The sequence below is a fragment of the Oncorhynchus tshawytscha genome, linkage group LG09 (genome assembly GCF_018296145.1).
Source record: "Oncorhynchus tshawytscha isolate Ot180627B linkage group LG09, Otsh_v2.0, whole genome shotgun sequence".
Classification (NCBI taxonomy): domain Eukaryota; kingdom Metazoa; phylum Chordata; class Actinopteri; order Salmoniformes; family Salmonidae; genus Oncorhynchus; species Oncorhynchus tshawytscha.
Genome location: NC_056437.1, coordinates 3,037,243 through 3,060,244, shown reverse-complemented (window position 1 = coordinate 3,060,244; position 23,002 = coordinate 3,037,243). Strand labels below are relative to the sequence as shown.

The 23,002-nt window shown below is 47.1% G+C and overlaps 2 protein-coding genes across 2 annotated transcripts in view; one reads left to right on the top strand and one right to left on the bottom strand.

The window, feature by feature from the left end:
• Positions 1–8,160: 8,160 nt before the first annotated feature.
• On the bottom strand, positions 8,161–8,998 carry LOC121847335 (proline-rich protein HaeIII subfamily 1-like). The gene is made up of 2 exons (XM_042327944.1): positions 8,967–8,998; positions 8,161–8,716 (listed from the first exon to the last, which is right to left on the bottom strand). The coding sequence occupies exons 1-2, from the start codon at positions 8,996–8,998 to the stop codon at positions 8,161–8,163; spliced, it is 588 nt and encodes a 195-aa protein (XP_042183878.1).
• A 1,333-nt stretch (positions 8,999–10,331) lies between these two features.
• LOC112259473 (phospholipid phosphatase-related protein type 1) overlaps positions 10,332–23,002 on the top strand; it is a 144,016-nt gene continuing 131,345 nt past the window's right edge. The window contains exon 1 of the mRNA XM_042326368.1: positions 10,332–10,547. The gene's annotated coding sequence lies outside the window, so the exon portion shown is untranslated. The remainder of the gene's footprint in view (positions 10,548–23,002) is intronic.

The following is a 23,002-nucleotide window of genomic DNA, read 5'->3' as shown; positions in this document are numbered from 1 at the left end:
AGACACTCCCTCAGCAGGACAAATACACTCCCTCAGCAGGACAAAGACAAAGACACTCCCTGCGCAGGACAAATACACTCCCTGAGCAGGACAAAGACACTCCCTGAGCAGGACAAATACACTCCCTGAGCAGGACAAAGACACTCCCTGAGCAGGACAAATACACTCCCTGAGCAGGACAAAGACACTCCCTGAGCAGGAAAAAGACACTCCCTCAGCAGGACAAAGACACTCCCTCAGCAGGACAAAAACACTCCCTCAGCAGGACAAAGACACTCCCTGAGCAGGACAAAGACACTCCCTGAGCAGGGCAAAGACACTCCCTCAGCGGGACAAAGCCACCCCCTCAGCAGGACAAAGACACTCCCTCAGCAGGACAAATACACTCCCTCAGCAGGACAAAAACACTTCCTCAGCAGAACAAAGACACTCCCTGAGCAGGACAAAGACACTCCCTGAGCAGGACAAAGACACTCCCTGAGCAGGACAAAGACACTCCCTGAGCTGGACAAATACACTCCCTCAGCAGGACAAAGACACTCCCTGAGCAGGACAAAGACACTCCCTGAGCAGGACAAAGACACTCCCTGAGCAGGACAAATACACTCCCTCAGCAGGACAAAGACAAAGACACTCCCTCAGCAGGACAAAGACACTCCCTCAGCAGGACAAAGACAAAGACACTCCCTGAGCAGGACAAATACACTCCCTGAGCAGGACAAAGACACTCCCTGAGCAGGACAAATACACTCCCTGAGCAGGACAAAGACACTCCCTGAGCAGGACAAATACACTCCTGAGCAGGACAAAGACACTCCCTGAGCAGGAAAAAGACACTCCCTCAGCAGGACAAAGACACTCCCTCAGCAGGACAAAAACACTCCCTCAGCAGGACAAAGACACTCCCTGAGCAGGACAAAGACACTCCCTGAGCAGGACAAAGACACTCCCTGAGCAGGACAAAGACACTCCCTGAGCAGGACAAAGACACTCCCTGAGCAGGACAAAGACACCCCTGAGCAGGTCAAAGACACTCCCTGAGCAGGACAAAGACACTCCCTGAGCAGGACATAGACACCCCCTGAGCAGGAAAAAGACACCCCGTGAGCAGGAAAAAGACACCCCGTGAGCAGGACAAAGACACTCCCTGAGCAGGACAAAGACACCCCCTCAGCAGGACAAAGACACTCCCTCAGCAGGACAAATACACTCCCTCAGCAGGACAATGACAAAGACACTCCCTGAGCTGGACAAATACACTCCCTCAGCAGGACAAAGACAAAGACACTCCCTCAGCAGGACAAATACACTCCCTCAGCAGGACAAAGACAAAGACACTCCCTGAACAGGACAAATACACTCCCTGAGGAGGACAAAGACACTCCCTGAGCAGGACAAATACACTCCCTGAGCAGGACAAAGACACTCCCTGAGCAAGACAAAGACACTCCCTGAGCAGGACAAAGACACTCCCTGAGCAGGACAAAGACACTCCCTGAGCAGGACAAAGACACTCCCTGAGCAAGACAAAGACACTCCCTCAGCAGGACAAAGACACTCCCTCAGCAGGACAAAGACACTCCCTGAACAAGACAAAGACACTCCCTCAGCAGGACAAAGACACTCCCTCAGCAGGACAAAGACACTCCCTCAGCAGGACAAAGACACTCTCTGAGCAGGACAAAGACACTCCCTGAGCAGGACAAAGACACTCCCTGAGCAGGACAAAGACACTCCCTGAGCAGGACAAAGACACTCCCTGAGCAAGACAAAGACACTCCCTCAGCAGGACAAAGACACTCCCTCAGCAGGACAAAGACACTCCTCAGCAGGTCAAAGACACTCCCTCAGCAGGACAAAGACACTCCCTGAGCAGGACAAAGACACTCCCTGAGCAAGACAAAGACACTCCCTCAGCAGGACAAAGACACTCCCTCAGCAGGACAAAGACACTCCCTGAGCAAGACAAAGACACTCCCTGAGCAAGACAAAGACACTCCCTGAGCAGGACAAAGACACTCCCTGAGCAGGACAAAGACACTCCCTCAGCAGGACAAAGACACTCCCTGAGCAGGACAAAGACACTCCCTCAGCAGGACAAAGACACTCCCTCAAAGCGTGTTTTAACGGTATGCTTCTCCATAATGTCAGTACAGTGAAATGCTTGTGTTCAGTACAGTGAAATGCTTGGTCTCAGTCATGTACTGTGTACAGTCATGTACTGTGCTTTCCACACCACCCTCTGTAGCATCATGTAATTGAGAGCACTGCTGTTGCCATACCATGCAGTGATGCAGACATTTAAAAAAATATATAAAATAAAATCTGATTTGCCTTCTCAAGTTCCCTCTCTCTGGCGCTCGATGTCACCGCTCTACTAACTAACTGTCCTGGCAACTCACAGTATGCGCAACCACCATTACACACACCTGGCAACTACCATTACCCCTACCTGGCAACCACCATTACACACACCTGGCAACCACCATTACACACACCTGGCAACCACCATTACACACACCTGGCAACCACCATTACATACACCTGGCAACCACCATTACACACACCTGGCAACCACCATTACAAACACCTGGCAACCACCATTACACACACCTGTCAACCACCATTACAAACACCTGGCACCCACCATTACACACACCTGGCAACCACCATTACACACACCTGGCAACCACCATTACACACACCTGGCAACCACCATTACACACACCTGGCAACCACCATTACACACACCTGGCAACCACCATTACAAACACCTGGCAACCACCATTACAACCACCTGTCAACCACCATTACACACCACCTGGCGACCACCATTACACACACCTGGCAACCACCATTACACACACCTGGCAACCACCATTACACACACCTGGCAACCACCATTACACACACCTGGCGACCACCATTACACACACCTGGCGACCACCATTACAAACACCTGGCAACCACCATTACACACACCTGGCAACCACCATTACACACGCCTGGACTTCATCATTACCTTGAATATACTCCCTTTATTTAGCCCTCAGAAGCCTCAGTCATCAGGCAATATTGGTTTTGTTAACGTTCAGTACACTTCTCCTGTTTTGTTTATCTGCTAATTCTCATTATTAAACTCTCCTTCTGCAACTGCTTTCTGAGTCCCAGAGTATTCAGGGGTGAGGGCTCAGTCCTCTCCTTTACTCCCTGTTCACCCATGACTGCACGGCCAGGCACGACTCCAACACCATCATTAAGTTTGCTGACGACACAACAGTGGTAGGCCTGATCACCGACAACGACGAGACAGCCTATTGGGAGGAGGTCAGAGACCTGGTCGGGTGGTGCCAGAATAACAACCTATCCCTCAACGTAACAAAGACTAAGGAGATGATTGTGGACCACAGCAAAAGGAGCACCGAGCACGTCCCCATTCTCATCGACAGGGCTGCAGGTTGAGAGCTTCAAGTTCCTTGGTGTCCACATCAACAACAAACTAGATTGGTCCAAACACACCAGGACAGTCATGAAGAGGGCACGACAAAGTCTATTCCCCCTCAGGAAACTAAGATTTGGCATGGGTCCTGAGATCCTCAAAAGGTTCTACAGCTGCAACATCGAGAGCATCCTGACCGGTTGCATCACTGACTGGTACGGCAACTGCTCGGCCTCTGACCACAAGGCACTTCAGAGGGTAGTGCGTACGGCCCAGTACATAATTGGGGCAAAGCTGCCTGCCATCCAGGACCTCTACACCAGGCGGTGTCAGAGGAAGGCCCTAAAAATTGCCAAAGACCCCAGCCACCCCAGTCATAGACTGTTCTCTCTACTACCGCATGGCAAGCGGTACCGGAGTGCCAAGTCTAGGACAAAAAGGCTTCTCAACAGTTTTTACCCCCAAGCCATAAGACTCCTGAACAGGTAACCAAATGGTTACCCAGACTATTTGCATTGTGAGCCCCCGCCCCCAACCCGTCTTTTACGCTGCTGCTATTCTCTGTTTATATTATATGCATAGTCACTTTAACTATACATTCATGTACATACTACCTCAATTGGCCAAACCAAACACTGCTCCTGCACATTGGCTAACTGGGCTATCTGCATTGTGTCCCACCACCCATTGAAGGAATGATGGATGGCGCTAAATATAGGGAAATTCTTGAAGGAAACCTGTTTGAGTCTTCCAGAGATTTGAGACTGGGACGGAGGTTCACCTTCCAGCAGGACAATGACCCTAAGCATACTGCTAAAGCAACACTGTTGTGGTTTTAAGGGGAAACATTTAAATGTCTTGGAATGACCTCGTCAAAGCCCAGACCTCAATCCAACTGAGAATCTGTGGTATGACTTAATCTTAAGGATCGATGTCCCGCTAGCAGAACAACTTCCGGTGAAACTGGAGGGCGCATTATTCAAATAAATAATCATAAATATTATGGATTTTAAACACTTAGGTACATATAAGTGTCTCATATCTGTTGAAAGCTTAAATTCTTGTTAAGAGTGAAACTCAAAGACAACAATTAATCGCAAAACGAAACATGAAGCTACAATAGTGCTCACAGGCAACAATACATAGTCAAGATCCCACAAAGCACAAAGGGGAAATGGCTGCCTAAATATGATCCCCAATCAGAGACAACGATAAACAGCTGCCTCTGATTGGGAACCATACCAGGCCAACATAGATGTATATAATCACCTAGTCACTGTCACGCCCCAAACAACATGGAGAATAAACATCTCTCTATGGTCACGGAGTGACAGTTAAAATGAACACTGTTATTAAACAGAAAATGAAATATATTTGACATATCAAACCCATTGTCCTGGCTTTGTAATGTTGTCCAATCACCTGTTAGGATTACGATATCGGTATGTAAATATAAATAGATGAAACGTGCTGTTTGATGACTGCATTAAGCGTTAGTCTAGTGAACATGAGGGATTTACTTCAGCTATTCTCCTATTACTACTCTATGTAGTAGAGGAGACAGTATTATAGTGTATTTACTCTATGTAGTAGAGAAGACAATATTATTGTGTATTTACTCTATGTAGTGGAGAAGACAATATTATAGTGTATTTACTCTATGTAGTAGAGAAGAGAGTATTATGGTGTATTTACTCTATGTAGTAGAGAAGACAGTATTATGGTGTATTTACTCTATGTAGTAGAGAAGACAGTATTATGGTGTATTTACTCTATGTAGTAGAGAAGACAGTATTATGGTGTATTTACTCTATGTAGTAGAGAAGACAGTATTATAGTGTATTTACTCTATGTAGTAGAGAAGACAGTTTATAGTATGTATACAAATTAAATTGTATTTGTCACATGCGCTGAATACAACAGGTGTCGACATACCGTGAAATGCTTACTGACAAGCCCTTAACCAACAACACAGTAAAGACTTAAGAAAAGAGTTAAGAGTTAAGAGTTAAGAAAATATTAAGAAAATATTTACAAAAAAATTGAAGTAAAAAATGAAAAGAGCAACAATAAATAACAACAACGAGGCTATATACAGGGTGTTACGGTACAGAGTCAGTGTGGAGGCTATATACAGGGTGTTACGGTACAGAGTCAATGTGGAGGCTATATACAGGGTGTTACGGTACAGAGTCAATGTGAAGGCTATATACGGGGTGCTACGGTACAGAGTCAATGTGGAGGCTATATACAGGGTGTTACGGTACAGAGTCAATGTGGAGGCTATATACAGGAGGTACCGGTACAGAGTCAATGTGGAGGCTATATACAGGTGTTACGGTACAGAGTCAATGTGGAGGCTATATACAGGGTGTTACGGTACAGAGTCAATGTGGAGGCTATATACAGGGTGTTACGGTACAGAGTCAATGTGGAGGCTATATACAGGGTGTTACGGTACAGAGTCAATGTGGAGGCTATATACAGAGTGTTACGGTACAGAGTCAGTGTGGAGGCTATATACAGGGTGTTACGGTACAGATTCAATGTGGAGGCTATATACAGGGTGTTACGGTACAGAGTCAATGTGGAGGCTATATACAGGGTGTTACGGTACAGAGTCAATGTGGAGGCTATATACAGGGTGTTACGGTACAGAGTCAATGTGGAGGCTATATACAGGGTGTTACGGTACAGAGTCAATGTGGAGGCTATATACAGGGTGTTACGGTACAGAGTCAATGTGGAGGCTATATACAGAGTGTTACGGTACAGAGTCAGTGTGGAGGCTATATACAGGGTGTTACGGTACAGATTCAATGTGGAGGCTATATACAGGGTGTTACGGTACAGAGTCAATGTGGAGGCTATATACAGGGTGTTACGGTACAGAGTCAATGTGGAGGTTATATACAGGGTGTTACGGTACAGAGTCAATGTGGAGGCTATATACAGGGTGTTACGGTACAGTGTCAATGTGGAGGCTATATACAGGGTGTTACGGTACAGAGTCAATGTGGAGGCTATATACAGGGTGTACTGGTACAGAGTCAATGTGGAGGCTATATACAGGGTGTTACGGTACAGAGTCAATGTGGAGGCTATATACAGGGGGGTACCGGTACAGAGTCAATGTGGAGGCTATATACAGGGTGTTACGGTACAGAGTCAATGTGGAGGCTATATACAGGGTGTTACGGTACAGAGTCAATGTGGAGGCAATATACAGGGTGTTACGGTACAGAGTCAATGTGGAGGCTATATACAGGGTGTTACGGTACAGAGTCAATGTGAAGGCTATATACAGGGTGTACCGGTACAGAGTCAATGTGGAGGCTGTATACAGGGTGTTACGGTACAGAGTCAATGTGGAGGCAATATACAGGGTGTTACGGTACAGAGTCAATGTGGAGGCTATATACAGGGTGTTACGGTACAGAGTCAATGTGAAGGCTATATACGGGGTGCTACGGTACAGAGTCAATGTGGAGGCTATATACAGGGTGTTACGGTACAGAGTCAATGTGGAGGCTATATACAGAGTGTTACGGTACAGAGTCAGCGTGGAGGCTATATACAGGGTGTTACGGTACAGAGTCAATGTGGAGGCTATATACAGGGTGTTACGGTACAGAGTCAATGTGGAGGCTATATACAGGGTGTTACGGTACAGAGTCAATGTGGAGGCTATATACAGGGTTTTAAGGTACAGAGTCAATGTGGAGGCTATATACAGGGTGTACCGGTACAGAGTCAATGTGGAGGCTATATACAGGGGTACCGGTAGAGAGTCAATGTGGAGGCTAAATATAGGGGGTACCGGTACAGAGTCAATGTGGAGGCTATATACAGGGGGAACCGGTACAGAGTCAATATGGAGGCTATATACAGGGACACCGGTACAGAGTCAATGTGGAGGCTATATACAGGGTGTTACGGTACAGAGTCAATGTGGAGGATATATACAGGGAGTACTGGTACAGAGTCAATGTAGAGAGAATGATTCATCCACAATACATTTGATCTAACTGTATATTTGGAGTGCAGTGAACTGCTTTAGTGGACATTTTGTGGAGACCCTCTAGTGTAGTAGAGACCCTCTAGTGTTGTAGAGACCCTCTAGTGTAGTAGAGACCCTCTAGTGTAGTAGAGACTCTCTAGTGTAGTAGAGACTCTCTAGTGTAGTAGAGACCCTCTAGTGTAGTTGAGACCCTCTAGTGTAGTTGATATCTTGAGGACATTCTGTGGAGACCCTCTAGTGTAGTAGATATCCAGCTCCACTGTTTTGAAACTGTAGAATATATTACTTTGAATACATTTTCTTGGTCCTAGATTCATGAAATGTTCCAAGGTCCTCTAGACCGGGGACCTGGCGGGAACTAAGCATCTAGCCCACCTCTGGACCGGGGACCTGGTTGGAACTCAGCATCTAGCCCACCTCTGAACCGGGGACCTGGTTGGAACTCAGCATCTGGCCCACCTCTGAACCGGGGACCTGGCGGGAACTCAGCATCTAGCCCACCTCTGGACAGGGACCTGGCGGGAACTCAGCATCTAGCCCACCTCTAGACCGGGGACCTGGCGGGAACTAAGCATCTAGCCCACCTCTGGACCGGGGACCTGGTTGGAACTCAGCATCTGGCCCACCTCTGAACCGGGGACCTGGCGGGAACTCAGCAACTAGCCCACCTCTGGACTGGGACCGGGCGGGAACTCAGCATCTAGCCCACCTCTGGACCGGGGACCTGGTGGGAACTCAGCATCTGGCCCACCTCTGGACCTGGGACCTTTCGGGAACTCATCATCTGGCCCACCTCTGGACTGGGGACCTGGCGGGAACTCAGCATCTGTCCCAGCTCTGGACCGGGGACCTGGCGGGAACTCAGCATCTGGCCCACCTCTGGACCGGGGACCTGGTGGGAATTCAGCATCTGGCCCACCTCTGGACCGGGGACCTGGCGGGAACTCAGCATCTGGCCCACCTCTGGACCGGGGACCTGGTGGGAACTCAGCATCTGGCCCACCTCTGGACTGGGACCTGGTGGTAACTCAGCATCTGGCCCAGCTCTGGACTGGGGACCTGGTGGGAACTCAGCATCTGGCCCACCTCTGGACCGGGGACCTGGCGGGAACTCAGCATCTGGCTCACCTCTGGACTGGGGACCTGGCGGGAACTCAGCATCTGGCCCAGCTCTGGACCGGGGACCTGGCAGGAACTCAGCATCTAGCCCACCTCTGGACCGGGGACCTGGTTGGAACTCAGCATCTAGCCCACCTCTAGACCGGGGACCTGGCGTGAACTAAGCATCTAGCCCACCTCTGGACCGGGGACCTGGCGGGAACTCAGCATCTGGCCCACCTCTGGACCGGGAACCTGGCGGGAACTCAGCATCTAGCCCACCTCTGGACCGGGGACCTGGTTGGAACTCAGCATCTAGCCCACCTCTAGACCGGGGACCTGGCGGGAACTAAGCATCTAGCCCACCTCTGGACCGGGGACCTGGCGGGAACTCAGCATCTGGCCCACCTCTGGACAGGGACCTTGCGGGAACTCAGCATCTAGCCCACCTCTGGACCGGGGACCTGGCGGGAACTCAGCATCTGGCCCACCTCTGGACAGGGACCTGGCGGGAACTCAGCATCTAGCCCACCTCTGGCCCGGGGACCTGGCGGGAACTAAGCATCTAGCCCACCTCTGGACCGGGGACCTGGGGGGAACTCAGCATCTGGCCCACCTCTGGACCGGGGACCTGGCGGGAACTCACTATCTGGCCCACCTCTGGACCGGGGACCTGGCGGGAACTCAGCTGTACCTTTGTGCGGTATGTAGGTCAGAGCTGGGCTGCTCCTTTTCAATCTGATCCGTCTGCAGTGTGTGGGCCAGCTTTGGGCCAGGCATATACTGGGACAGAAAAACAAATGTTGCGGGCCCCAGCTGAGCCTGAGTCCTTTTACTAACTGGGTACCTCAATAAACAGCAGGGTCACAACATCAGGTTTTCAACGAGCCTGTGATGTGACTTCCGCTTTTGGACCATTTTTATGTCACTTATATATTGAAGCGACTTCTTCGTAGCAGGTTAGGAGAATTTACAGAGCAGGTTAGGAGAATTAAAACAGCAGGTTAGGAGACTGAGTTTAAGGTTAGGGGAAAAAGTTAGTGTTGGCAAAAAATGCACTCCTAACCTGCTATGAAAATCACTTTGTATCGAAGTGGCGTGAAAAGAGTGTGTCCGTTAATAACAAGGAGGTACTCAATCTTAACTCCTCCTCCACGTTTATTGGATTGGTTGAAGAGCAACCAGGACCAGAAGGTATTAAATGCCTTTTCTTTAATGCTACTACATTAGGTTACCTTTGATACAACCTCCTCCCCGGGATAACTACACATGGGCAGAAGTGTATGGTGGACAATATTTTGATATAAAAACGAGAAAAAAAACTATTGAGTGTACCCTCAACATTTCAAGCCATCAAAGTTCGTTTTGTAGTATAAACCATCACAGTTTATATTGTAACGATCCCTGGGTTTATAAGCGCGGATATCGACTCTACCGCTTGAGCATGACTTTAAGGTAGCGCGCTGGACTTTAGGCTAGAAGATCGAGGGTTCGAGAACTGCTCCCTGCCTTCCTTATGATATTATAGTCAAGAAATTGTGACAATTATGTTTGGAGATTGGACTAATAGTAGAGTATTTGAGGTTCTATGCTATTGGCTTGGGCTGGTGGTGGATTCATCCCCAATCTTCTCGCCAAGTAGTCAGTAAACTGACAGGTGTACAGGTGATACACGGGTTGTGACTCCGCCAAAAAAACCAATTTGTTAAAAATAAAGACTCGGGGTGGACGAAACGTCAGTCCCCGTTGATCGCGGGGACGCTGTATGAAAGCTCATTATAACGCCTGAGTGGGTTCTCAGTGGTAAAAACACGCCTTGTCCCCGCCTCCGATTCACAGCATCCCCTTCACGTCCTCTCTTTCTGATCACCCGTCTCAAAGTACACGCTGGAGCACTCGGACAATACGATGGAGTAGCATGACTTTGTCCTGTCGTTCCTTTCTCTTTGGTGGATCTGCACTTCCTTTGGAATATACTTTAATCACACGGTAAGTTGTCCGTGATGCAGTCGGTTGCACACTGACCCACGGGTGAGAAATACGCGGAATGGTTGCTATTCGCCAATTCAACTGTTGTCTATTGTTGCTGACATCGTCCACGGTCGATAGGCTCCTGCTGTAATGGACAAGTGGTTTTGACATGTCTGGAGTGGCAGCGTGTTTCTGTCAGCCCGTTACATGTAGCCAGTGTTTCACTACAGCGTCACTTTGTTTCAATGGTCAAACCTGGAGAGGGAAGCCACACGTTGTGGATGGAGGACAGGCTACTACTGGCATGGTCCTCAGAGGGTCATTTTGACCAGCGAGGAGCCGTGGACTCAGACAAACACCTGCCTCTGGAAGTCATTTAGGACCGTGAGGTGATGGCTGTCTCATTACCACACCGTCGTCGTGTTGACTTTTACATCCCGAGTTGTGTGAGAGCCTATACATCCTAATCAGACATAATATGTTCGCCATTAGCGGGGACATGGTGATGCAGCCTAGTTGTTTTTGTCGCCTTTCCCCCCCTCGCTGTCCGGTTTAGGAGCAGTGCTGATTTTAGGATAATAATGAATACATGAACAAGTGAGACCTGATCCTAGATCAGCACTCCTACTCTAAGATCCCGATGTGTGATCTCCCGATCATCTTTACCCCAAACTGATTGCACACGATGCCCTACGGGCTGTGGCCCTTCTAGTTGGTGTGGAGGTACACATCAGGCCTATTATGATATTGATGTGTGTCGATGCAATAAAGCAATTCGGGTGATTTTCAACAACAACGTGGAAATCCCCCCCATCAAAAGAGATTGCATTCACTCAGCTCTATTGGATCAGTTAATGTATCTGGCCAGTGACTTCACATGGGCACATCATCACACTGTGTCATTTCCTAAGGGCCCTGGTCAACAGTAGTTTACTATATATAGGGAACATACTTCAGGTACCGACAGCTCCTATGGATGGATGGAAAGCCCTACAGAGTCTCCATCACCACCATAGCCTGAGAATGTGTAGATGTTGCTCCCCTTGTTACACATTCATGCATTTGTACACACACACACATAGACAGCCTCATTTTCAGTGTGGAGGGTGAATTCATGATGTCTTGTAGTGTTCATTAGTTTCTTCTAATTGGCTAGATTAGTAATGAATGTGTATTGTGCTGTGTATTAATCAGTGAAGGCTGGACAAGCTCTAGGCTACAACATTGTGTTCTATAAGCTCCAGCTGGCTATTCATATAGTGACTAACCCCCCCCTAGTTGGCAACTTCTTTCTTTAGGTTGGATACTTCGGAATGTCGGGAACACACTGCCTATAGGCTACAACACATCGACACAGATACACTACAATAAACTACTGCCGTAGGTTAAGTCTATATCTAAAACACTTTTATTGGTGTCAAATTATACAGATACATTCTCAACACAGCAGTCAGTCAGCATTTAGAAATGCATGCAAGTGTATTTCAAGAAAATAAAGTCTGAACCCCCTCCAAAAAAACAAACCTTTCAGACTGAACTAAGCAGATTTAAACACCGTTCTACTCTACAGTAGAGTATAGTTCCGTTTCTTTACTCTACAGTACTGAACTGTGCTCTGCTCTACAGTACTGAACTGTGCTCTACTCTACAGTACTGAACTGTGCTCTACTCTACAGTACTGAACTGTGCTCTACTCTACAGTACTGAACTGTGCTCTACTCTACAGTACTGAACTGTGCTCTACTCTACAGTACTGAACTGTGCTCTGCTCTACAGTACTGAACTGTGCTCTGCTCTACAGTACTGAACTGTGCTCTACTCTACAGTACTGAACTGTGCTCTGCTCTACAGTACTGAACTGTGCTCTACTCTACAGTACTGAACTGTGCTCTGCTCTACAGTACTGAACTGTGCTCTACTCTACAGTACTGAACTGTGCTCTACTCTACAGTACTGAACTGTGCTCTACTCTACAGTACTGAACTGTGCTCTACTCTACAGTACTGAACTGTGCTCTGCTCTACAGTACTGAACTGTGCTCTACTCTACAGTACTGAACTGTGCTCTGCTCTACAGTACTGAACTGTGCTCTACTCTACAGTACTGAACTGTGCTCTACTCTACAGTACTGAACTGTGCTCTACTCTACAGTACTGAACTGTGCTCTACTCTACAGTACTGAACTGTGCTCTGCTCTACAGTACTGAACTGTGCTCTGCTCTACAGTACTGAACTGTGCTCTGCTCTACAGTACTGAACTGTGCTCTGCTCTACAGTACTGAACTGTGCTCTGCTCTACAGTACTGAACTGTGCTCTACTCTACAGTACTGAACTGTGCTCTACTCTACAGTACTGAACTGTGCTCTACTCTACAGTACTGAACTGTGCTCTACTCTACAGTACTGAACTGTGCTCTGCTCTACAGTACTGAACTGTGCTCTACTCTACAGTACTGAACTGTGCTCTACTCTACAGTACTGAACTGTGCTCTACTCTACAGTACTGAACTGTGCTCTACTCTACAGTACTGAACTGTGCTCTGCTCTACAGTACTGAACTGTGCTCTACTCTACAGTACTGAACTGTGCTCTGCTCTACAGTACTGAACTGTGCTCTGCTCTACAGTACTGAACTGTGCTCTACTCTACAGTACTGAACTGTGCTCTACTCTACAGTACTGAACTGTGCTCTGCTCTACAGTACTGAACTGTGCTCTACTCTACAGTACTGAACTGTGCTAACTCTACAGTACTGAACTGTGCTCTGCTCTACAGTACTGAACTGTGCTCTGCTCTACAGTACTGAACTGTGCTCTGCTCTACAGTACTGAACTGTGCTCTACTCTACAGTACTGAACTGTGCTCTGCTCTACAGTACTGAACTGTGCTCTGCTCTACAGTACTGAACTGTGCTCTGCTCTACAGTACTGAACTGTGCTCTGCTCTACAGTACTGAACTGTGCTCTACTCTACAGTACTGAACTGTGCTCTACTCTACAGTACTGAACTGTGCTCTGCTCTACAGTACTGAACTGTGCTCTACTCTACAGTACTGAACTGTGCTCTACTCTACAGTACTGAACTGTGCTCTGCTCTACAGTACTGAACTGTGCTCTGCTCTACAGTACTGAACTGTGCTCTACTCTACAGTACTGAACTGTGCTCTACTCTACAGTACTGAACTGTGCTCTACTCTACAGTACTGAACTGTGCTCTACTCTACAGTACTGAACTGTGCTCTGCTCTACAGTACTGAACTGTGCTCTACTCTACAGTACTGAACTGTGCTCTACTCTACAGTACTGAACTGTGCTCTGCTCTACAGTACTGAACTGTGCTCTACTCTACAGTACTGAACTGTGCTCTGCTCTACAGTACTGAACTGTGCTTTGCTTTACAGTACTGAACTGTGCTCTACTCTACAGTACTGAACTGTGCTCTACTCTACAGTACTGAACTGTGCTCTACTCTAAAGTACTGAACTGTGCTCTACTCTATAGTACTGAACTGTGCTCTACTCTACAGTACTGAACTGTGCTCTACTCCACAGTACTGGGTAATAAACTAGCAATAGTCTGTTGCTAAATATCTCAAAAAACTAAAAGCATTGGCTGGGAAACACACAGTATTAAATAGAGTCGTGACTACATGGAACTCTCTGCCGAATGAGGTAACTCAAGATAGCAGTAAAACCAGATAAAAAAACCCTGATAAAATAACACCTTACTGCACAGAACAGGACTGTGAAGAGACATGTTTGTGTTGTAATTGACTCTTTATTATGTGGGTGGGTGGCCTTGTGCACAAGCCTTGACTTGAAGAGACACGCAGACACGCAATGTGATATATATGTTTTATTGTAATTGCCACTGTATTATGGGTTGTAATGTGTAGATGGGGGGCCTTGCATGAAGCATTGACTTGTGGGAGCTGGAACGGCTCGTAGAACAGGAACCATCTCCTGTTTCTGAAGCGGGAGGCAGAGGCAGGAAATGATGTACTGTTATGTGTATTATTAGGTCTTTTTATTTGTTGTTTTGTTTCCTGTTTGGACCCCAGGAAGAGTGTAATTGAGGATCCCAATAAAATATGAAATACTGTGCTGTATTGTACTGCACTGTCCAAACGTGTAAACCTAACTGTAGTTTGTCACTACTATGATTTCATATTATAGCCAATTCAATTGCAGAAATTCCGTTATTTTCTGAAATTCCATTAACGATTTGGTAACGGAATTTCAGGTTTTAATTCATCACTTAATAATAAGAGGTGTAACGATTCACCCACAGTTCAAATGGTTAAGATACTAGTACATCGGTCCCAGGGAGCCCAAACCAATGGTTAAGATACTAGTACATCGGTCCCCGGGAGCCCAAACCAATGGTTAAGATACTAGTACATCGGTCCCCGGGAGCCCAAACCAATGGTTAAGATACTAGTACATCGGTCCCCGGGAGCCCAAACCAATGGTTAAGATACTAGTACATCGGTCCCCGGGAGCCCAAACCAATGGTTAAGATACTAGTACATCGGTCCCCGGGAGCCCAAACCAATGGTGAAGATACTAGTACATCGGTCCCCGGGAGCCCTAAACCAATGGGTAAGATACTAGTACATCGGTCCCCGGGAGCCCAAACCAATGGTTAAGATACTAGTACATCGGTCCCCGGGAGCCCAAACCAATGGTTAAGATACTAGTACATCGGTCCCCGGGAGCCCAAACCAATGGTTAAGATACTAGTACATCGGTCCCCGGGAGCCCAAACCAATGGGTAAGATACTAGTACATCGGTCCCCGGGAGCCCAAACCAATGGTTAAGATACTAGTACATCGGTCCCCGGGAGCCCAAACCAATGGTTAAGATACTAGTACATCTGTCCCCGGGAGCCCAAACCAATGGTTAAGATACTAGTACATCGGTCCCCGGGAGCCCAAACCAATGTTTAAGATACTAGTACATCGGTCCCCGGGAGCCCAAACCAATGGTTAAGATACTAGTACATCGGTCCCCGGGAGCCCAAACCAATGGTTAAGATACTAGTACATCGGTCCCCGGGAGCCCAAACCAATGGTTAAGATACTAGTACATCGGTCCCCGGGAGCCCAAACCAATGGTTAAGATACTAGTACATCGGTCCCGGGAGCCCAAACCAATGGTTAAGATACTAGTACATCGGTCCCCGGGAGCCCAAACCAATGGTTAAGATACTAGTACATCGGTCCCCGGGAGCCCAAACCAATGGTTAAGATACTAGTACATCGGTCCCCGGGAGCCCAAACCAATGGTTAAGATACTAGTACATCGGTCCCCGGGAGCCCAAACCAATGGTTAAGATACTAGTACATCGGTCCCCGGGAGCCCAAACCAATGGTTAAGATACTAGTACATCGGTCCCCGGGAGCCCAAACCAATGGGTAAGATACTAGTACATCGGTCCCGGGAGCCCAAACCAATGGGTAAGATACTAGTACATCGGTCCCCGGGAGCCCAAACCAATGGGTAAGATACTAGTACATCGGTCCCCGGGAGCCCAAACCAATGGTTAAGATACTAGTACATCGGTCCCCGGGAGCCCAAACCAATGGTTAAGATACTAGTACATCGGTCCCCGGGAGCCCAAACCAATGGTTAAGATACTAGTACATCGGTCCCCGGGAGCCCAAACCAATGGTTAAGATACTAGTACATCGGTCCCCGGGAGCCCAAACCAATGGTTAAGATACCAGTATATCGGTCCAAATTAAGTAACTCATATAGTCTTATTCTGAAAATTCCTTGTATCAGTTGTGACTGAACTCATATCTTATCCTTCAGGTCAGTAGCCTATTGAACTTTTATGTTACTGTGTATGACAGGGCGGTGGGAGACACAGCTGCTGGTGCCAACCAGAGGTAGGCCTTATCCCTGTTGTACACAGGGCTGGAGACACAGCTGCTGGTGCCAACCAGAGGTAGGCCTTATCCCTGTTGTACACAGGGCAGGAGACACAGCTGCTGGTGCCAACCAGAGGTAGGCCTTATCCCTGTTGTACACAGGGCAGGAGACACAGCTGCTGGTGCCAACCAGAGGTAGGCCTTATCCCTGTTGTACACAGGGCTGGAGACACAGCTGCTGGTGCCAACCAGAGGTAGGCCTTATCCCTGTTGTACACAGGGAGGGAGACAGAGCTGCTGGTGCCAACCAGAGGTAGGCCTTATCCCTGTTGTACACAGGGCAGGAGACACAGCTGCTGGTGCCAACCAGAGGTAGGCCTTATCCCTGTTGTACACAGGGAGGGAGACACAGCTGCTGGTGCCAACCAGAGGTAGGCCTTATCCCTGTTGTACACAGGGCTGGAGACACAGCTGCTGGTGCCAACCAGAGGTAGGCCTTATCCCTGTTGTACACAGGGTGGTGGGAGACACAGCTGCTGGTGCCAACCAGAGGTAGGCCTTATCCCTGTTGTACACAGGGCTGGAGACACAGCTGCTGGTGCCAACCAGAGGTAGGCCTTATCCCTGTTGTACACAGGGCTGGAGACACAGCTGCTGGTGCCAACCAGAGGTAGGCCTTATCCCTGTTGTACACAGGGCTGGAGACACAGCTGCTGGTGCCAACCAGAGGTAGGCCTTATCCCTGTTGTACACAGGGCAGGAGACACAGCTGCTGGTGCCAACCAGAGGTAGGCCTTATCCCTGTTGTACACAGGGAGGGAGACACAGCTGCTGGTGCCAACCAGAGGTAGGCCTTATCCCTGTTGTACACAGGGCTGGAGACACAGCTGCTGGTGCCAACCAGAGGTAGGCCTTATCCCTGTTGTACACAGGAAGGGAGACACAGCTGCTGGTGCCAACCAGAGGTAGGCCTTATCCCTGTTGTACACAGGGAGGGAGACACAGCTGCTGGTGCCAACCAGAGGTAGGCCTTATCCCTGTTGTACACAGGGCTGGAGACACAGCTGCTGGTGCCAACCAGAGGTAGGCCTTATCCCTGTTGTACACAGGGCGGTTGGAGACACAGCTGCTGGTGCCAACCAGAGGTAGGCCTTATCCCTGTTGTACACAGGGCTGGAGACACAGCTGCTGGTGCCAACCAGAGGTAGGCCTTATCCCTGTTGTACACAGGGCGGTGGGAGACACAGCTGCTGGTGCCAACCAGAGGTAGGCCTTATCCCTGTTGTACACAGGGCTGGAGACACAGCTGCTGGTGCCAACCAGAGGTAGGCCTTATCCCTGTTGTACACAGGGAGGGAGACACAGCTGCTGGTGCCAACCAGAGGTAGGCCTTATCCCTGTTGTACACAGGGCAGGAGACACAGCTGCTGGTGCCAACCAGAGGTAGGCCTTATCCCTGTTGTACACAGGGAGGGAGACACAGCTGCTGGTGCCAACCAGAGGTAGGCCTTATCCCTGTTGTACACAGGGCGGTGGGAGACACAGCTGCTGGTGCCAACCAGAGGTAGGCCTTATCCCTGTTGTACACAGGGCTGGAGACACAGCTGCTGGTGCCAACCAGAGGTAGGCCTTATCCCTGTTGTACACAGGGAGGGAGACACAGCTGCTGGTGCCAACCAGAGGTAGGCCTTATCCCTGTTGTACACAGGGAGGGAGACACAGCTGCTGGTGCCAACCAGAGGTAGGCCTTATCCCTGTTGTACACAGGGCTGGAGACACAGCTGCTGGTGCCAACCAGAGGTAGGCCTTATCCCTGTTTTAATAAGATAGATCTGTACAGCACCTTTAGCATTCAGCTGCTCGCGTTGTCATAGACTTTACCAGTTGAGTGACAACTGATGTAATGTGCTGGCTCATTGTTACTAAAAGCACTGTAGAAGATGTAATTGTACTGGAGTGGATTCAACTGCTGATTGGTGTTTTCAATCATTCATAGATTATACGGATTGTTCAGGTTTACCATAAGAAATAGTTTTGGTTGTTTTGCTTTAATATTTTTAAACAGTCAGTGTATTTGGTCATTTTTCCATGAACCGGTTAATTTCATAAAGGACAGCAACAATTTTCTGTGAGTCGTGCATTGTCTTAATCATAGGTTGGAGAAGCTCTCTGTAAAATTCAAAATGGTCTGAACCATGTGGTTTTGAGATGGGGACGGGGTAAAATCCCAAACTGCATTATATTAATTGGCTAAATGCCATGCTAATTTTTAAAGATAAATATTGACATAGTACTAGCTACAAATAATATCTGCAAAAATGACCATTTAATCAGTGGTCAGGGTTGGCTAAGTTACTTTCTAAATGTAATCTGCTACAGTAACTCGTCACCTGTCCGATTACCCAAATCAGTAATGTAATCTGATTACATTCAGTTACTTTTAGATTACTTTCCCCTTTAAGAGGCGTTAGAGGAAGACAGCAACGTAGGTTACCAATTGAACCACATCTATTGCAGGATAAACCCATGTTAAAGTTTACATAGTTGGCCATATATTATATATATATATATATATATATATATAAGACAATAGTATAGGTTACCAATTGAACCACATCTATTGCAGGATAAATCTATGTTAAAGTTTACACAGCTGGCCATATATGGATGTTACATTGTACTTTATGGGTTGGTTATGTAGGCTTCCTCTAACCTATCGCTTTCTACTACATTATAATATGATTAAATTATATATTTAAAAATGATTATAAATGATATCTTTAAAAACCAAAGTTATCAGAATTCCAGTCATTGTAATACCCATTGATCTTCAGGAATTAGACGTGGAAATATGGAAGTACAGACTAGCCAAATTGTTTTACCTGAGCATGACCCCAGAATTAAGGACTTATTAGCCAGCCCTACTCTGTTGTTTATGATGTAGTTGTCATGGACGACTGATTGGGCTCATTGATTCGAGTTGAAAAATAAATGCTGCGCTCTTGGAATGACTTTGAGCACAATTGGCCCAGCGTCGTCCGGGGTAGGCCGGGGTAGGCCGGGGTAGGCCGGGGTAGGCCGGGTTTGGCCGGGGGGGTTGGCCGGGGTTGGCCGGGGTAGGCCGGGGTAGACCGGGGTAGACCGGGTTTGGCCGGGTTTGGCCGGGTAGGGGGTTTGGCCGGGGTAGGGGGTAGGCCGGGGTAGGCCGGGTTTGGCCGGGTTTGGCGGGTTGGGGGTTGGCCGGGGTAGGCCGGGGTAGACCGGGTTTGGCCGGGGTAGGCCGGGGTAGGCCGTCATTGTAAATAATAACTTTTTTCTTAACTGACTTGCCTCGTTAAATACAGGTTAAATAAGACATTTAAATATATATATATAATGAAGTGTTGCATTGCATTTACCTAGTAACATAGAGCAGTAGAGTAGAGGTGGAAGTGGCACACATGGGGAACATTTCTTGTAGACTAAAAGTAGGTTCCAGGAATTTATAAAAAAAAATGTAATTCTACATCATTTTACTGGAAACTTCAGCAGAATCTTTTTTAGTAATACCGCACAAATAATGGAAATGACAGGCTACTTTGACACTGACAAATTGAGAATCTGAGATCAATAAACACGACGTTGTCTTGAATCCATCAATAGTCTAGTCCACTGTACGTGGAGATACATATTGCACAATAGGAGGGGGAAATTATAGTCCCTAAAAAGGCTTCCCAGTTTCACTGACTCACCCTATGATGTGCAGCTCACTCTCCGGTAATGTCCGTTGCGCTCGTGCCAAAAGCCTCTCTCTCTCCCGGGCCAATTTGGAAGTTGACCAAATATTTGTTAGCCTAGAGCAGACAGATTAGAGTCTTCTCTTTTCAGCAAGAGACATTTGCTTTCTAACCTGTGTTTTCTCGCAATTGGTTTTGGAATATTTGGAAAGTTCGGTTTTGCCTGCGTGCTGTTTTTTCACTGACAGATTTAGGACTAAGTAGTCTTTAAAAAAATATGGACTAGAGCTAAGTACTGGCAAAATCCTTGAGGAAAACCTGGTTCAGTCTGCTTTCCAACAGACACTGGGAGACAAATTCACCTTTCAGCAGGACAATAACCTAAAACACAAGGGCAAATATACACTGGAGTTGTTTACCAAGATGACATTTGAATGTTCCTGAGTTGCCTAGTTACAGTTTTGACTTAAATAGGCTTGAGAATCTATGGCAAGACTTGAAAATGGCTGTCTAGCAATGATCAGCAACCAATTTGACAGAGCTTGGAGAATTTTAACGAGAATAATGTGAAAATATTGTACAATCCAGGTGTGCAAAGTTCTTAGAGACTTACCCAGAAAGACTGTAAGTAATCACTGCCAAAGGTGATTCTAACATGTATTGTGAATACTTATGTCATTTAAATTTTTGTATTTAATTTTCAATACATTTTCCCAAATTTCTAATAACACGTTTTAACTTTTGTTATTATGAGGTACTGTGTCGATCAGTGAGAAAAAAAACATATAATTGAATCCATTTTGAATTCAGGCTGTAGCACAACAAAATGTGGAATTATTCAAGGGGTAGGAAAACTTTTCTGAAAACAGTGTAAAATACACACATTTTGTAGGCGGTGTTGTATTTCAATCGAGTCTTAACTGAATGAACAACAAAGACCTAATGAAACATTTGTATTAGTTTGGGGAATGGCCTCGTCTCAGAGGGAAGATCCTCGGAGACAGATGATGTGATGGCAGGTAGCCCCATGCAGGTGCGTTGGTACCGCTTGCCGTGTGGTAGCAGATAACTTTTTTTAGGGCCTTCCTCTGACACCGCCTGGTATAGAGGTCCTGTATGGCAGGAAGCTTGTTCCCTGTGATGTACTGGGCCGTATGCACTACCCTCGGTAGTGCCTTGTGGTCGGATATCAAGCAGTTGCTATACCAGGTGGTGATGCAACCCGTCAGGATGCTCTCGATGGTGCAGCTTTAGAACTTTTTGAGGATCTGAGGACCCGTGACAAATCTTTTCAGCCTCTTGAGGGGGAAGAGGCATTGTCATGCCCTCTTCAGGACTGTGTTGGTGTGTGTGGACCACGATTGATCCTTAGTGATGTGGACACTGAGGAACCTGAAGCTCTCCACCCGCTCCACTACAGCCCCGTCGATGTGGATGGGGTCGTGCTCGGCCCTCCTTTTCCTGTAATCCACGATCAGCTCCTTTGTCTTGCTGACGTTGAGGGAGAGGTTGTTCTGAGAGAACATGGGTAATTTGACATGTAAATACACCCATTGGTTGAGAGAAAGGAAGGTGATAATTGCAAGAGTGAACCCAGCAAGCGTGAGGAATGTATATTATTTTGCCATGCTTATAGGTCATAGGTCATAGGGTAAATAGATTAATCACATTCCACACATGGTTAATAGGAAAGAGGAGAAGAATGAGATGCTATGCTGATGATGATACGTGTCTATTCATTCCCACTAGACTAGAAAACAAAGTGAATTATGTTATGCTTACTGGATGAAGCTAAATGAGCAGACCCTGATTTCAACTTTCGTAAACTACATTTCAATAGAGTAGAGGCTTTATCTGAATGAACGACAAAGGGAATTCAATATGACATTTCATGAAATAGTTTGGGTGAATGGCCTCGTCTCCGAGGGAAGATCCTCTGAGCCAGATGATGTGAGGACAGGTAGTTGCTGGCATTGAACTGCCTCCAAAAAGAATATACGGTACCAGGGAGAAGGGACACGATGATGAAAACTAGAAGATATAAAGATTGAAAACAATGATTCATTTGATCATAATTTTTAAATGCATGTAAGCTATATCACAAAAGTAAGATTATGATTAGTGGAAAGTCTCATTGCAATAAAGCACGGCGTACTGAGCGACAGAATCAACCACCCTGCTGTGATTATGTTACATATGTAATAGAAGTTGACTGAGAACACGTTCTCATTTACAGCAACGACCTGGGGAATAGTTACAGGGGAGAGGAGGGGGATGAATGAGCCAATTGTAAACTGGGGATTATTAGGTGACCATGATGGTTTGAGGGCCATATTGGGAATTTAGCCAGGACACCGGGGTTAACATCCCTACTCTTACGATAAGTGCCATGGGATCTTTAATGACCTCAGAGAGTCAGGACACCCGTTTAACATCCCATCCAAAAGACAGCACCCTACAGAGGGCAGTGTCCCCAATCACTGCCCTAGGGCATTGGGATATTTTTTAAACCAGAGGATAGAGTGCCTCCTACTGGCCCTCCAACACCACTTCCAGCCACATCTGGTCTGCCATCTAGGGACTGACCAAGACCAACCCTGCTTAGCTTCAGAACCCAACCACACTGTGATTATATTACATGCTAGGTATGTTTGTATGTAGAACCCAACCACACTGTGATTATATTACATGCTAGGTATGTTTGTATGTAGAAGCCAACCACACTGTGATTATATTACATGCTAGGTATGTTTGTATGTAGAAGCCAACCACACTGTGATTATATTACATGCTAGGTATGTTTGTATGTAGAAGCCAACCACACTGTGATTATATTACATGCTAGGTATGTTTGTATGTAGAAGCCAACCACACTGTGATTA

Excerpts from the sequence above, each read along its gene's own strand:
- LOC121847335 (XM_042327944.1), bottom strand. The coding sequence starts at position 8,998 with ATGCTGAGTTCCCGCAAGGTCCCTGTCCAGAG. Across the intron at positions 8,717-8,966 it reads CGCAAGGTCCCTGTCCAGAG|AGGTGGGCTAGATGCTGAGT; the intron begins GTGGGCCAGATG and ends TCCCCGGTCTAG.